Genomic DNA, 14768 nt, shown 5'->3' on the forward strand with positions numbered 1-14768 from the left:
GTGGAAAGCCTTTATGCTGAGACTGCTGAGCCTCCGCTGTCCAATCGGCGAGCAGTCCTTCTGAGTCGTTATGCTAGCCATCTGTCTTCCATGCCTGCTAATCCAGCCCATGACCCTTTTTTCGACGCCTCCTTTGATGCAGGGTATGCCGGTCGCCCCTCCTCCCTACTACCACCGGGAGTCCGCTTCCGTCAACTACTCCATTCTCTTTCCTTCCACTTTCCTAAAACCTTCTTGACAACTTGGGGTACAGCACCGCCTTGGCTCCGTCCCCGGATCTACCTGCTCCGTGACCTTTGTCGATTTCCCAAGGATGGTACCCCTTCACTTGTTTATCGTCGGGCATTTGCTGCTCTATGTGCACAAATGACGGACGCCACATTTATTTACACCGACGGCTCGAAAACATAGTTAGGTGTAGGGAGTGCCTATATTGTTGGCGACACCCCAAATCACTTTCGGCTTCCCGACCAGTGTTCGGTTTATACTGCGGAGCTGTACGCTGTTCTCCAGGCTGTCCACTACATCCGCCATTAGCGGATACAGTACGTAATCTGCTCAGATTCTCTCAGCTCTCTCCTCAGTCTCCAAGCTCTCTCCTCAGTCTCCAAGCTCTTTACCCTGTGCACCCTCTGGTCCACCGGATTCAGGACTGTCTGCGCTTGCTCCACCTGGGGGGCGTCTCGGTGGCGTTCCTCTGGCTCCCGGGACACGTTGGTATCTGTGGAAATGAGGCGGCCGATATTGCAGCCACTGCTGCAGTCTTTCTGCGGCCAGCTATTCAATCGCTTCCCTTTGCCGATCTACGGAGCGTTCTATGTCGACATGTTGTTCATTTATGGCACGCGCATTGGTCGACACTTCCCAATAATAAATTGCGGGACGTGAAAGCTCTTCGTTGTGCTTGGACCTCTTCCTCCCGACCGCGTCATCGGGAGGAGGTAATTTTAACTAGACTCCGGATAGGGCACTGTCTTTTTAGCCATCGACATCTTTTAAGCGGCGATCCTCCCCCACTCTGTCCCCACTGCTCTGAGCTGTGGACGGTAAAACACCTTTTGAGTGCCCCTATTTTAATCCGTTACGCTCCCGTCTACAGCTATCGCCTGATATATCGTCGATTTTAGCAGATGACACGCGCTCCGCCGACCGCGTTCTCAAGTTTATTAGTGCCAGTGAAATGACGTCAGTCATTTGAAGCTTTTTTAGGGACAACCAACTCCTTTCTGTAGTGGATTTTTAAGCCTTCATTCCGCTTTTAGTTTCTCCAATTTTGACTTTCGTTCTCATTCCTGCTGGTTTTAAATTTCGGTTTTTTACTGTTTCCTAAGTCACGGACCGGGCGCTAATGACCATAGAAGTTTTGCGCCCCAAAACCAAAACAAAAAAAAGTTCGTCCGTGTTTACAACGGTACATAATAATCATAATAAAATCGTGTTGAAGGGTTACAATTTGAGTGGCATGGCTGATATTATGTCCTTCAGTCCTGTAATATGACGCTATGTTTGGAAATAAAACAAACTTTCCTTCTCACAGCGTTCACTCAGCTTTAGTTTGATTGAGAAATCTGATTAAATACACAACCAATACAGTAAAAGTAAACAGCACAACCGAAATTCATGTATATCAAACAAAATATCGCTTGAACGAGTCACAAAATAAATCCTGCACTTATACGTAAAATTCCAATTAGAATGATTAGACAGTTTTAAACGACTCAAGCTGGCAGTTTCGATCAAACCACTTCCACTAGAAGTTGTTTGTGGCAACTGAGCTAGCGGACGTGGGTTTGAAGTTTCAGACTTCATGAAAACTCGCCGTCTACAAATACGCAGCCACCGTAAGGTGCATGGCGGAAGGTACAACATACTATTACTCATTTACTTTCCTGTTTCACTCGAAAAGTGTAAGGGAAATGATTACATAAAAACTCTTGAACGAGACCGAATTTCTCGTTTCTTCGTGGTCCTTGAGTGAAACCCATGTTTGCGGCTGCAGAATTGTTCTGCAGTAGGCCTCAAAGGACTGTTTCCTAAATTAGCGCAATAGTGCCTCGCTAAAAGAGCGTAGTCTTCCCACCAGGGATTCATATTTGCGTCCACGAAGCATATCTGTAACAATTCTATGCTGATCGAACCTAGTGGTAACAAATCTACTAGTAACATGCCTCCGAATTGCTTCGACGTCTTCCTTTAATCTGCCATGGAGATGCCAAACACTTGAAAAGTTCCCAAGAATCGGTCGCACTAGGGTTATCTACGCAGTCTCCTTTATAGATTAGCCACACTTTCGTGAAATTCTCCCAACAAAACGATGTCGACCATTTGCCTTCTTTACTACCAACTTCAGGTGCTCGTTCTATTTCATATCGCGTCACAATGTTACGCCCAAATATTTACTGGATGTGGCTGTCAAGGAAAATGTTATTGCTGTACTCGAACGTTGCAGGATTTTTCTATTCCTCTGCATTAACTTGCATTTTTCTACGTTTAGAGAAAGCTACCATTTGTCGCCAACTTAAAAATTTGTAAGTCACACTGTGTACACCTAAAATCACTCAACACCACCTTCCTGTAGATCTCAGCGCCTTAGCAAGGAACCGTAAATTTCTGATCACCCTGTCTGTCAGATCATTTATGTATATAGAGACTGAAAATGCTGCTATCACGCTTTCGTTGGCGCACATGACGATGCCACTATCTGAACACCTGCCGTCAAGGTACTGGTTTCTGTTACTTAGAAAGCCAGTAACATAGTCTCATTTTCCCGCTCACCGCTCTCTTCCAATGGAACGTTGGCGCCATTAGATCAAACTAGGAGGAATTGCAGCTACTCTTACAATCTCAGCGTCCACTTGTTTTCTGCCTCCAGACAACTAAATTTCGTCCTAGCGGCTATAAGCTGGTGCAGTCGATTTTCCTTCACTTAAACTTGCCTTTTTGTACTGTCTACATCGCTTGACCATTCGGTGTCACCAGTGAAGACTTCCTCCAGTTTATTAAACTCCCACACCCTTCTTCGCTGCTTGGTGACGTTAATGCACACCATCCCCTCCAGAGCTCTTCCATAACATGTCACAGTGGTACCCTCTTGGCTGGCCTTCTCTATCGACACAACCTCATCTGTCTTGACACTGGAGCACCCATGTTCCTTTAAAACTCCTCTGTTTCTCTAGCTGTCTTTCCTTCTGTCGGTTGTGCCTAACGTGTAGTCACTTTTAACTCCTTTCTTTGTCTTGTTCTACAGTACTGACATGGGAGCGAATGACCCCAAGTGTTCTTGAGAAACAAAACAAAGCAACACCCCCATCCTCCATTTGTACAGATTCCTTTTGGCCTGCATTGACCATATCCGCATAAATTAAGGCACATAACACCTGAAAAAGCGCGCACACTTCCACTAGGTATAATTGTGATATTAGTAAAGCGGTATTAACATGAATGTGGTTCATACTTGAGGGTGGCGTAGGGTGATATGTTCATGCATTGTCAGCTCAACATAAACTAACGAATAAGGGAATTACATAAATAAGTGGTAGAAAATCCGAAGAAATTCTGGTCGTATGTAAAGTACACAAGCGGCAAGACGCCGTCAATACCTTCGCTGCGCAGTACCGATGGTACTGTTACCGACGACTGTGCCGCTAAAGTGGAGTTATTGAACGCAGTTTTCCGAAATTCCTTCACCAGGGAAGACGAATGGAATATTCCAAAATGTGAAACACGAACAGTTGCTAGCATGAGTTTCTTGGAAGTAGATACCTTATGGGTTGCGAAGCAACTCAAATCGCTTGATATGGGCAAGTCTTCAGGCCCAGATTGTATACCGATTAGGTTCCTTTCAGATTACGCTGATACAATAGCTCCCTACTTAGCAATCACATAAAACCGCTCGCTCACCGATAGATCTGTACCTACAGATTGGAAAATTGCGCAGGTCGCACCAGTGTTTAAGAAGGGTAGTAGGAGTAATCCATCGAACTACAGACGTCGGTATACAGTAGTGTTTTGGAGCATATACTGTATTCAAACATTATGAATAACATCGAAGGGAACGATCTACTGATACGTAATCAGCATGGTTTCAGAAAACATCGTTCTTGTGCAACGCAGCTAGCTCTTTATTCGCACGAAGTAATGGCCGCTATCGACAGGGGATCTCAAATTGATTCCGTATTTCTAGATTTCCGGAAAGCTTTTGACACCGTTCCTCACAAGCGATTTCTAATCAAGCGACTGGATTCGTGATTTCCTGTCAGGAAGGTCGCAGTACGTATTAATGGACGGCAAATCATCGAGTAAAACTAAAGTGATATCAGCTGTTCCCCAGGGAAGCGTCCTGGGACCTCTGCTGTTCCTGATCTATATAAATGACCTGAGTGACAATCTGAGCAGTTCTCTTAGGTTGTTCGCAGATGATGCAGTAATTTACCGCCTAGTAAGGTTATCCGAAGACCGGTATCAGTTGCAAAGCAATTTGGAAAAGATTGCTGTATGGTGTGGCAGGTGGCAGTTGACGCTAAATAACGAAAAGTGTGAGGTGATCCACACGAGTTCCAAAAGAAATCCGTTGGAATTAGATTCCTCGATAAATAGTAAAATTCTCAAGGCTGTCAATTCAACTAAGTACCTGGGTGTTAAAATTACGAACAACTTTAGTTGGAAAGACCACATAGATATTGTGGGGAAGGCGAGCCAAAGGTTGAGTTTCATTGGCAGGACACTTGGAAGATGCAACAAGTCCACTAAAGAGACAGCTTACACTACACTCGTTCGTCCTGTTAGAATATTGTTGCGCGGTGTGGGATCCTTACCAAGTGGGACTGACGGAGGACATAGAAAGGGTACAAAAACGGGCAGCTCGTTTTGTATTATCACGTAATAGGGGAGAGAGTGTGGCAGATATAATACGCGAATTGGGATGGAAGTCATTAAAGCAAAGAAGTTTGTCGTCGCGGCGAGATCTATTTACGAAATTTGTCACCAACTTTCTCTTCCGAATGCGAAAATATTTTGTTGAGCCCAACCTACATATGTAGGAATGATCATCAAAATAAAATAAATCAGAGCTCGAACAGAAAGGTTTGTGTGTTCGTTTTTCCCGCGCGCTGTTCGGGAGTGGAATGGTAGAGAGAATGATTGTGGTTCGATGAAACCTCTGCCAAGCACGTAAATGTGAATTGCAGAGTAATCATTTAGATGTAGATGAAGTGTACTTTTGCTTTTCTTATCTTTGTGGCAGAGGCGCACAGCCTCTGATCACTTAAACATCTTAAGAGTACCTACTTGAAATTTCATTGTAATAATTGGTGTGTTAGTGTTTTTACAGCTGAATGTTGTCTCCCACTGAAATTGAACATACAGTGCAAAGAGTATGGAACCAAAAGTACATTTAATTGTATGTCTAATTCCTTGATTTGAGATTTTATGTTCTGCTAACAACGAATGAACACCTGTTCACCAAATGCTGCCCATGGGTATAAACCATATGCATGAAGTGGTGGATACATACGGGGGACGTCCTCCCCCTCCCTTCACCCCCTTGCGGGGCCGCCCGCATTGCCGCCCGCATTGCCACCCACGCCACCCTGCAAGTCTGCATGCATGCTGTTCGTTGGTTTCTTTCCTCAGCCGACTCGATTGAGTAGTTATAGAGTAGTTCTACTTGTGTTATCACGCGCGTCCGCGTCGTCGTCTTTTATACGTTTGTCTGGCACATAGATAGCTAACACATACCTACGAGAGAAGTCGCGGCCATTCTAGCGATCACGATACGTGATTCTGCCTGCCATTTGTTCGAGAAAACTCGCGAATACTGTTTTCGTATACAGAGAACCTCCGATACGTAGCGTTGTAAATACGGACTATGTGCCGAATAGGAAGCTAGTTTACATTCAAAAGCAGAAATATTAAGACTGAAGAGTGAATAAGTAAAAATGCGTAGTTGTAGAAAGTGTGAAAGTCATTAAAGAGTGAGAGACATCAGTTGATAGTAAAGTATTAATAGTAGTAATTCATAGTAATTTCTCATTAAAAATACTCTCATGAGACTGGTAACAATTCTCACTAATATATTACAAAGTTTCCCATACCTAATTCGGAATAAGAGTTAGGTATGAGAAACCATTGATACATACATCGCTGGCAATAGCGACTTTAGAGAAGATACCTAAAAACGCATTGTTACTATATAGGCCCTCCATCGAATGCATTGAAAGGAATGGAATCCACGACAAAAGTTCCACACACAAATTGCCAGACGTCACTGGAAACTCGACCTTACATTATTCGTCTTCAGGTACATATTGGCTTGTCGCTTTAACAATAGGTATTGGTTCACACTGCATAAGTCTAGAAGCGAACTGGTTCTCGAAACAGCCGAGCCACATATATATAAGGGAAGTCGCTGCCAGGTTGTCGGTTAAAAAGCTACAATCGTCAGTATAACTTGAGAGTGATAAAAAGTGAACTGTCATTATTGGCTATCACTGACCTGTCAGTGTTGTGCTTAGTGATATTAGAAATACTAAGACTGATCATGTGTGCTTTAGTTAAGTGTACTAGTGTTGCATTTTCAGTGCGAATAGTGTTTATTCGAAAATATTTGCATCTAATTTACCTATGTCGTAACAATATGATAAAGTGGATCGTTATGTAATAAGTAGAAACAGCTGAATATACCGGTCACCATGCAGCTCCCCCCCAGGGGGTCCACAACTCTTTTGTGGATACGTGCGTAGCGAGCACTGGACCCCGAGCTAATGTGGCCTTCCTTCCTTTCCGGGCTGCATACCTTCCTTTTCCTCCCCCTGTGGGTCCAGGGTAAGAATAGGCCCGAGGTATTCCTGCCTGTCGTAAGAGGCGACTAAAAGGAGTTTCAACCGTTTCGGGCTTCCATGTGATGGTCCCCCTTGGGGTTTGACCTCCATTTTTCAAAACTCTACAGAAGTACGAGCCTTTTGGGGAAGGAGGCCATACGTGGTCTACCACTGGTCCTCAGTGCACTAAGACCTTGGCAATCAGCATTGTACCGGCGTTGTAACCATACCCACTATTCCTCCAATTGGGCCTCAACGCCTGATGGGTTGTACAAGTTACGCCCATAGTGCGTCCCCATCTGCACCTACGATCATGATGGACTTTCCATGGCACCAGAAATCCAGCACGGTAGCCAGCCCATTGTGGTGGGGTCGTGTACCCTCTAGGTTGTAGCCCCCTGACAACACAGGGATCGTACTGCCGATACCTGAGCTGCACCCTCCCCACGTTGGCCAAGAAGTAGATGCCCGTCTCCTTGGGACATCAGGACTCCCGGCAACGGTCATCCTGCCAGGTGGCCCTTGCTGAGGCTGGGTGGCGCCCATGGGGAGAGCCCCTGGTCGGAGTGGGTGGTATCGGGGCGGACGTTTCGCTGATGAAACGTAAACACGTATCACGTCCATCTGCGGCCGAGTCTTTCAAAAGGAAAGGTACTGGTTCTGGTTCTCCTGCCCTTTCCCCCTTGGCCACTCCCTGGGAGGAGGGACAGGCCCGCCGGCTTGGGGCGAAGTACTTCCCCCGCTATTTGGTCTGTTCTCGAACTGATGGGGGGACGTTCGCCACCTCCAAGCCCATGTTCTTTGTTCAGCACATTGAGGACATCTTCGGGGAAATGGAGGCTCTCAGTAAGATGCGTTCGGGGTCCGTTCTTATAAAGACCACCTCCGCCACACAGTCGGTGGCGCTCCAGGCGTGCGACTGCCTAGGGGATATCCCAGTGTCCATTGTCCCGCATCTGGCACTAAATAGGACGCAGGGGGTTATTTTTCATCGGGACCTCCTGCTGCAATCTGATGAGCTCAGGGCCAACCTGGAGCGCCGAGGCGTGCATTTCGTCCGGCGGGTCCGGCGGGTCCGGCGGGTCCGGCGGGTCCGGCGGGTCCGGCGGGTCCGGCGGGTCCGGCGGGTCCGGCGGGTCCGGCGGGTCCGGCGGGTCCGGCGGGTCCGGCGGGTCCGGCGGGTCCGGCGGGTCCGGCGGGTCCGGCGGGTCCGGCGGGTCCGGCGGGTCCGGCGGGTCCGGCGGGTCCGGCGGGTCCGGCGGGTCCGGCGGGTCCGGCGGGTCCGGCGGGTCCGGCGGGTCCCCAAAGACCGTCGCATCGACACTGGGGCCTTTATCCTCGCCTTTGAGGGGGACGGTCTCCCGGAGAAAGTAAAGGTGATGCACTACCGGTGCGATGTGAGACCTTACGTCCTGCCTCCTATGCGCTTTTTTCGGTGTTTGCGCTTTGGGCACATGTCGTCACGGTGTGAGGCTGAGCCCCTTCGTGGCAATTGTGGACGTCCTCTTCGTGAGGAACATACATGCACCCCACCACCTCAGTGCGTTAATTGTTCTCTCTCTCTGTGTGCGTGTGCGTGTGCGTGTGCGTGTGCGTGTGCGTGTGCGTGTGCGTGTGCGTGTGCGTGTGCGTGTGCGTGTGCGTGTCTGAAGGCTGACCCACGCGTTCGCACGCGTAGCCGGTGACGGGGTAACGCGTAATTCCCCGCCCTGGGTAGACATGTAAGGCACGCGCGTACCCCCTGGTAAAGGCCAGGCCCGGGGAGGGGTGATTGCCTGAGCTGATACCTTCTGACCATGCCGATTGGTCCCTCCGTCTGTTTCTCGGGAGGTGTGACCTGATGTGTAAACATTCACCTAAGGCGGGAATGCCCTCTGAGAGGGTCCCCACAAGGAAGGAACGCGCCAGCGGAGACGCTGGCAATCATGGGGATTCCTCCGCAATGGATTTCACTCCATCTCTCTCGACTTCTGCAGAAAAACGGAAACGTGACCAGCTACCAGTGACAAAAGTACTACCGCCTGCCCCACAGTTCCTCGTTGTTTCTCGATCTGAGGACGGAAAGGATTTTTCCTCTGGCAACCCTTTCGTTATCCAGAAGGGCGTCGATGCCATAGCCGGATCTGTCAAATCTTGTACCAGGTTGCGTAACTGTACCTTATTACTCGAAACTGAGAGCGCCTTTCAGGCACAAAAACTGCTTCGGGCCACACTCCTGTACACATTCCCTGTCCGGGTGGAGGCTCACCGAACTTTGAATTCGTCTCGTGGTGTAGTCTATACTAGCTCCCTCGACGGCTTGACTGACAAGGAGAGTCAATCTTTCCTCGCTGAGCAGGGCGTGACTGCTGTCCATAGGGTCATGAAAAAGGTCAACAATGACCTTGTACCGACCCGGACACTTTTCTTGACCTTCGATAGTGTTCAGCTGCCATCGCGCATCAAAGCGGGCTACGAGGTTATTTCTGTTCGCCCCTACGTTCCGACATCTACGCGCTGCTACCAGTGTCAGCGTTTCAATCACACTCGCCAGTCTTGTTCCAATGCGGCTAAAAGTGTCACTTGTGGCAGGGATGTCCATGAGGGTGACTGTCCACCTCAGTCTCCTCGTTGCGTGAACTGTCAGTGACCATGCCGCATCCTCCCGCGACTGTCCTGTCTATAAGGAAGAACGCTGTATCCAAGAAATTCGGGTCAAAGAGAAAGTGTCCACCTCGGCTGCTCGCAAGCTATTGGCTAGTAGGAAGCCCACGCTGCTCCCAGCGGGGAAATACAGTACTGTCCTCGCCTCTCCTCGGACTGCCAGGGAGGTGGCAACCCAGACCTGCGATCTGACCTTCAGCACCACGGTCGTCCGTTCGGCCAGTGCTAAGATCGCGCGGTCGACGTCTCCTCTTCGTCCCATCACCCCACAGACACCAGCCCCTTCATCAGCTTCTGCTAAGACGAAGACCCAGAACTCTGATGCACGGGCCTTCAAGAAGGAACCGTCCCATGCAGACTTCCTACGTACCTCGACCTCCCAGCCTTTGACCGGTACTTCCACCAAACGACCTTCCAAGAAGGCTAAAAGGAAGCGCGTTTCTTCTCCGCCTCGGCGCGTTTCTTCTCCGCCTCGGCGCGTTTCTTCTCCGCCTCGGCGCGTTTCTTCTCCGCCTCGGCGCGTTTCTTCTCCGCCTCGGCGCGTTTCTTCTCCGCCTCGGCGCGTTTCTTCTCCGCCTCGGCGCGTTTCTTCTCCGCCTCGGCGCGTTTCTTCTCCGCCTCGGCGCGTTTCTTCTCCGCCTCGGCGCGTTTCTTCTCCGCCTCGGCGCGTTTCTTCTCCGCCTCGGCGCGTTTCTTCTCCGCCTCGGCGCGTTTCTTCTCCGCCTCAGCTCGTTTCTTCTCCGCCTCGGCGCGTTTCTTCTCCGCCTCGGCGCGTTTCTTCTCCGCCTCGGCGCGTTTCTTCTCCGCCTCGGCGCGTTTCTTCTCCGCCTCGGCGCGTTTCTTCTCCGCCTCGGCGCGTTTCTTCTCCGGCGCCACCCAGCGGTTGCCGCCCCAGGCCGCACCGCTGGTAGCCGAACATCGGGCCGTTCACCGGCGGAGGAAGCTTCCCCTCCCGGCCATCTTCCCAAGATGGCTGACGAACCTATAGACCCAATGGGCGATGACTGTCCGCCTACTGATAGCGGCGGCAGTGCTCGCTCGAAGCCAGGCCCTCAGCGGCCTTTGAGGTGACCCCTTCTTTCATCTTCCCTTTTTTTTTCCTTACGATGGAACTTATTCACTGGAATATTCGCAGCATTCGCTCCAACCGAGAGGACTTCAAGTTGCTACTCCGCTTGCACCGTCCGCTCGTCGTAGCACTCCAGGAAACGAAGCTACGCCCATGCGATCAAATTGCCTGGGCACTCTACACCTCTGTGCGTTTTGACCTACCCCCTGTGGTAGGTATCCCAGCTCATGGAGGGGCTATGTTGCTGGTCCGGAATGATATTTACTACGATCCCATCACGTTGCACACCGGCCTGCAGGCAGTTGCCATCCGCATTACTCTCCCCACTTTTACATTTTCCATTTGTACCGTTTACACTCCATCGTCGTCTGCCGTTACCAGGGCAGACATGATGCAAATTATTGCTCAGCTACCTGCGCCATTTTTGTTAACTGGAGACTTCAATGCCCACAACCCCCTTTGGGGCTCTCCAGCATCCTGCCCGAGGGGCTCCCTGTTAGCAGACCTTTTCAACCAGCTCAATCTTTTCTGCCTCAATACTGAGACCCCCAACTTTTCTTTCGGACACATCTCATACCTATTCCCATTTAGACCTCTCTATATGTACTCCCCAACTTGCACGCCGGTTTGAGTGGTATGCCCTTGCTGATACATATTCGAGCGACTGCTTCCCGTGTGTTATCCATCTCCTGCAGCATACCCCCTCTCCGTGCTCATCTAGTTGGAACACCTCCAAAGCAGACTGGGGCTCTTCTCTTCCAGGGCGACCTTTCAGGATCAAACATTCCCAAGCTGCGATAGTCAGGTCGCGCACCTCACGGAAGTCATTCTCACTGCTGCTGAATATTCCATCCCTCACCCTACTTATCCACGTCGCGTACCGGTCCCCTGGTGGACCGCAGCTTGTAGAGATGCTTTCCGTGCTCGCCGACGTGCTTTACGCACCTTTAAACGCCACCCTACAGTGGCGAATTGTATCAATTATAAAGGATTACGTGCACAGTGTCGTCGTATTATTAAAGAAAGCAAGAAAGCCAGCTGGGCTGCTTTCACCAGCACCTTCAACAGTTTTACTCCTTCTGTTGTCTGGGGTAGCCTGCGCCGGCTATCTGGCACTAAGGTCCACTCCCCAATTTCTGGCTTGAAGGTCGCGAATGAAGTCCTTGTGGCCCCTGAGGCTGTCTCCAATGCCTTCGGCCGCTTTTTCGCCGAGGTTTCGAGCTCCGCTCATTACCACCCTGCCTTCCTCCCCCGCAAACAGGCCGAGGAGGCTAGGCCATGTGACTTCCGCTCCTCGAATTGTGAAAGTTATAATGCCCCATTCACCATGCGGGAACTCGAAAACGCACTTGGCCGATCACGGTCCTCCGCTCCAGGGCCTGATTCTATTCATATTCATATAAAGATGCTGAAGAACCTTTCTCCTGCGGGTAATGGGTTTCTTCTTCGTACTTACAATCGCATCTGGATTGAGGGACATGTTCCCGCATGCTTTCGCGAGTCTATTGTTGTCCCGATTCCTAAGCCGGGGAAGAACAAGCACTTGCCTTCCAGTTATCGACCCATCTCGCTTACCAGCTGTGTCTGTAAAGTGATGGAGCGAATGGTTAACTCTGGATTGGTTTGGCTGCTCGAGTCTCGACGCCTCCTTGCCAATGTACAATGTGGATTTCGTAGGAGCCGGTCTGCTGTTGGCCCGTCTGTTGGCCCGTCTGTTGGCCCGTCTGTTGGCCCGTCTGTTGGCCCGTCTGTTGGCCCGTCTGTTGGCCCGTCTGTTGGCCCGTCTGTTGGCCCGTCTGTTGGCCCGTCTGTTGGCCCGTCTGTTGGCCCGTCTGTTGGCCCGTCTGTTGGCCCGTCTGTTGGCCCGTCTGTTGGCCCGTCTGTTGGCCCGTCTGTTGGCCCGTCTGTTGGCCCGTCTGTTGGCCCGTCTGTTGGCCCGTCTGTTGGCCCGTCTGTTGGCCCGTCTGTTGGCCCGTCTGTTGGCCCGTCTGTTGGCCCGTCTGTTGGCCCGTCTGTTGGCCCGTCTGTTGGCCCGTCTGTTGGCCCGTCTGTTGGCCCGTCTGTTGGCCCGTCTGTTGGCCCGTCTGTTGGCCCGTCTGTTGGCCCGTCTGTTGGCCCGTCTGTTGGCCCGTCTGTTGGCCCGTCTGTTGGCCCGTCTGTTGGCCCGTCTGTTGGCCCGTCTGTTGGCCCGTCTGTTGGCCCGTCTGTTGGCCCGTCTGTTGGCCCGTCTGTTGGCCCGTCTGTTGGCCCGTCTGTTGGCCCGTCTGTTGGCCCGTCTGTTGGCCCGTCTGTTGGCCCGTCTGTTGGCCCGTCTGTTGGCCCGTCTGTTGGCCCGTCTGTTGGCCCGTCTGTTGGCCCGTCTGTTGGCCCGTCTGTTGGCCCGTCTGTTGGCCCGTCTGTTGGCCCGTCTGTTGGCCCGTCTGTTGGCCCGTCTGTTGGCCCGTCTGTTGGCCCGTCTGTTGGCCCGTCTGTTGGCCCGTCTGTTGGCCCGTCTGTTGGCCCGTCTGTTGGCCCGTCTGTTGGCCCGTCTGTTGGCCCGTCTGTTGGCCCGTCTGTTGGCCCGTCTGTTGGCCCGTCTGTTGGCCCGTCTGTTGGCCCGTCTGTTGGCCCGTCTGTTGGCCCGTCTGTTGGCCCGTCTGTTGGCCCGTCTGTTGGCCCGTCTGTTGGCCCGTCTGTTGGCCCGTCTGTTGGCCCGTCTGTTGGCCCGTCTGTTGGCCCGTCTGTTGGCCCGTCTGTTGGCCCGTCTGTTGGCCCGTCTGTTGGCCCGTCTGTTGGCCCGTCTGTTGGCCCGTCTGTTGGCCCGTCTGTTGGCCCGTCTGTTGGCCCGTCTGTTGGCCCGTCTGTTGGCCCGTCTGTTGGCCCGTCTGTTGGCCCGTCTGTTGGCCCGTCTGTTGGCCCGTCTGTTGGCCCGTCTGTTGGCCCGTCTGTTGGCCCGTCTGTTGGCCCGTCTGTTGGCCCGTCTGTTGGCCCGTCTGTTGGCCCGTCTGTTGGCCCGTCTGTTGGCCCGTCTGTTGGCCCGTCTGTTGGCCCGTCTGTTGGCCCGTCTGTTGGCCCGTCTGTTGGCCCGTCTGTTGGCCCGTCTGTTGGCCCGTCTGTTGGCCCGTCTGTTGGCCCGTCTGTTGGCCCGTCTGTTGGCCCGTCTGTTGGCCCGTCTGTTGGCCCGTCTGTTGGCCCGTCTGTTGGCCCGTCTGTTGGCCCGTCTCCCCCTTTATTCGTTCCTTTTTAATGGATCAACAGTTCAGGTACGTGTGGGTTCTGTCCTGTCAGACACCTTTCGCCAGGAGAATGGCGTGCCACAGGGCTCAGGCTCCGTTTTCGTGGACGATTTTACCATCTATTGCAGCGCGCAGCATACGTGTTTCCTGGAGCGCTGTCTTCAGCGTTCTCTTGACCGTCTTTACTCGTGGAGTGTCGCCAATGGCTTCCGTTTTTCTGCCGAGAAGACTTCTGTATTAACTTCTGGCGCTACAAAGAGTTTCTCCCACCGTCCTTACGACTCGGTCCCGCTGCTCTCCCGTTCGTGGAGACAACAAAATTTTTAGGTCTTACATTTGACAGGAAACTTAGTTGGTCTCCACATGTCTTATTTGGCTGCCCGTTGTACCCGTTCTCTCAATGTCCTCCGTGTTCTCAGTGGTATGTCGTGGGGAGCGGATCGAACCGTCCTACTTCGCCTATATCGGTCGCATCGTCCGCTCCAAGCTGGATTATGGGAGCTTCGTATACTCCTCTGCACGGCCATCCATCTTACGCCGCCTCAACTCCATACAACATCGGGGTTTACGACTTGCGATCGGAGCGTTTTATACTAGTCCCGTCGAGAGTCTTCATGCTGACGCTGGTGAGTTGCCACTCACCTACCGGCGCGATATACTGCTTTGTCGGTATGCCCGTCGGCTACTGGCAATGCCCGACCACCCGTCTTATCGTTACTTTTTTTGATGACTCTCTCGACAGTCAATACGGGTTGTATGTCTCCGCCCTGCTACCCCCTGGAGTTCGCTTTCGTCGCTTCCTTCAACACCTTAATTTTTCACTCCCTGCCACCTTTCGAGTGGGCGAGAGCCACACGCCACCTTGGCTCCAGGCTCAGGTTCGCGTCCACCTTGACCTCTGCTCGCTCCCGAAGGAGGTTACCCCCGGTTCAGTCTACCACTCCCGTTTTGTCGAACTTCGTTCGAAGTTCATTAATATGACCTTCATTTATACAGATGGCTCTAAGACCAATCACGGGGTCG

At 51.8% G+C, this 14768-nt stretch overlaps 1 protein-coding gene across 1 annotated transcript in view; it reads right to left on the reverse strand.

Moving 5' to 3' along the window:
* Nucleotides 1-5323: 5323 nt before the first annotated feature.
* LOC126249106 (uncharacterized) overlaps nt 5324-14768 on the reverse strand; it is a 73349-nt gene continuing 63904 nt past the window's right edge. Inside the window, exons 2-4 of the mRNA XM_049950756.1 lie at nt 12212-13748; nt 9920-10189; nt 5324-5346 (exon numbers count right to left, since the gene is read on the reverse strand). Coding sequence (XP_049806713.1) covers nt 5324-5346; nt 9920-10189; nt 12212-13748 — 1830 coding nt within the window. The remainder of the gene's footprint in view (nt 5347-9919; nt 10190-12211; nt 13749-14768) is intronic.

This window comes from Schistocerca nitens, chromosome 3 (genome assembly GCF_023898315.1).
Source record: "Schistocerca nitens isolate TAMUIC-IGC-003100 chromosome 3, iqSchNite1.1, whole genome shotgun sequence".
Taxonomy (NCBI): Eukaryota; Metazoa; Arthropoda; class Insecta; order Orthoptera; family Acrididae; genus Schistocerca; species Schistocerca nitens.